The sequence below is a fragment of the Prorops nasuta genome, unplaced genomic scaffold (assembly GCF_024137725.1).
Source record: "Prorops nasuta isolate Cenicafe-Biocafe unplaced genomic scaffold, Cenicafe_Pnas_1.2 PNAS00068, whole genome shotgun sequence".
Lineage (NCBI taxonomy): Eukaryota > Metazoa > Arthropoda > Insecta > Hymenoptera > Bethylidae > Prorops > Prorops nasuta.
Window position 1 is genome coordinate 87,294 of NW_027116865.1, and position 1,890 is coordinate 89,183.

At 33.1% G+C, this 1,890-nt stretch overlaps 1 protein-coding gene across 1 annotated transcript; it reads left to right on the top strand.

The window, feature by feature from the left end:
- Window positions 1–669: 669 nt before the first annotated feature.
- On the top strand, window positions 670–1,339 carry LOC136784749 (uncharacterized). Its single transcript, XM_066745637.1, has 2 exons — window positions 670–1,039; window positions 1,106–1,339. The coding sequence occupies exons 1-2, from the start codon at window positions 838–840 to the stop codon at window positions 1,261–1,263; spliced, it is 360 nt and encodes a 119-aa protein (XP_066601734.1). The 5' UTR covers window positions 670–837; the 3' UTR covers window positions 1,264–1,339.
- Window positions 1,340–1,890: the final 551 nt, after the last annotated feature.

Consider the following 1,890-nt stretch of genomic DNA (forward strand, 5'->3'; position numbering starts at 1 on the left):
GTAGCCTACAAGGGAGGGAACATTGAAAAAAATCTATTGAATAGGATGAATGTGGATAATATTAATTTAGAAGTGTATGGTTGCCCTAAGTTTAAGGATTTAATTGAATTATATGATTTTGAAAAAACACCGTGCAATTTACACGTTCGAGAGAAGAACTTGAACAATGAACGTATCCACTGCCCGTACGAGGAGGTGTCAGTTTTTGCCAAGTGGATACAATCAAAAATGTGACTCTTTAAAATTCATCGGAGGAATAAAGAGGGGAAAACAAGTCCTCGCAGCCTCATTCAATGTTACAACATCGTCGGTGACAGTAAGAAAAAATGAGCTGCGAAAAGTGTAAATTAATCATGATTCAAGAGGATATTGTTCCTCTTTCACCCACTCTTCCCAGAGAATTGACAGAGGAATACGTCAATCGAATTAACGATTTCTTCAATCGTTACTTCGAAGAGTATGAACGGAAACTGCACCATTATTTGCATAAAAACTGTAAGTATTTATTTAATATTTTTATATTTATTATTTGTTTGTATTTTTTTTTCTTCAAAAAATAAAGTGAAGAAAGACGAAGAGACTGAGGAAAAAGATATTGAGTCAAAGGAGACGAAGAAGGAAGAAGATAAAGAGGAGAAAAAAATAGAGGAGGAGGAAAAAGATATTGAGTCGAAGAAGGAAGAAGAAGAAGATAAAGAGGAGAAAAAAATAGAGGAGGAGGAAGAATGTAAGTATTAACTTTATCTTTTTTACCTTTTCATAATTATTACCTGTTTGTATTTTTAAATTAAAGTGAAGAAAGACGAAGAGACCGGGGAAGATATTGAGTCAAAGGAGATGAAGAAGGAAGAAGAAAAAAATAAAGTGAAGAAAGACGAAGAGACTGAGGAAAAAGATATTGAGTCAAAGGAGACGAAGAAGGAAGAAGATAAAGAGGAGAAAAAAATAGAGGAGGAGGAGGAGGAAAAAGATATTGAGTCGAAGCAGACGAAGAAGGAAGAAGAAGATAAAGAGGAGAAAAAAATAGAGGAGGAAGAATGTAAGTATTAACTTTATCTTTTTTACCTTTTCATAATTATTACCTGTTTGTATTTTTAAATTAAAGTGAAGAAAGACGAAGAGAAACAGACCGGGGAAGATATTGAGTCAAAGGAGATGAAGAAGGAAGAGGAGAAAAAAATAGAGGAGGAGGAAAAAGATAATGTGTCAAAGCAGACTAAGAAGGAAGATGAATCACCAAATTTCTTTTTCTTTTATTATTAAATTTTTATAGAATAGTTTAAAAATTATTGTAGAAATATTATTAAAAATATATATTAATTTTATTTAAAAAACTACAACGATTGTTCAACTAGCAAACCCCTGCTCCTCAACCTTGAATTCACGTGAAAAACGTTATCATCCAAAGTATGGACGAGGTAGTAGAAGAGGAGGAGGAGGCTGTTAATAGCTATTGTGAAGTGGAGAAATCTAATACGTATTGATAGAGAAAATAATAATAATTATACATTTCGTATTGAGCTTACATCTCTACCATTCTCAGTCTACCGAGTTTGCTTGACGTGACAGTTTCAACAAGAAAAAAAATGGGTGCAATTAAATTGTACAGATTAACTACTGAACAAAATATTGAACAAAATATTGAAAACATTCAGAATATGGATGAATTTGTGGAGGAAGAAGAAGAAGAAGTAGATTTGGAAGGAGATTGGGGTGAAGTGAATAACAACGCGTTGACCGCGATTGTCAGAATGTTGAGGAAGAAGCTTCAGCGGCAAAAATCAACATCAAATATTGATGATGATGATGATGATGATGATGATGATGAGGCTAATCTATTAGATTATAGTAGTGAAGTAGAGTGGGAGCCAGAAATTTGGGAATAAATTT

What these genes read in the sequence shown, in the direction of transcription:
- LOC136784749 (XM_066745637.1), top strand. Translation starts at nt 838, where the DNA reads ATGAAGAAGGAAGAAGAAAAAAATAAAGTGAAGAAAGACGAAGAGACT. An exon ending in AAAAATAGAGGAGGAAGAAT is followed by an intron (nt 1,040 to 1,105) that starts GTAAGTATTAAC and finishes TTTAAATTAAAG; the next exon opens with TGAAGAAAGACGAAGAGAAA.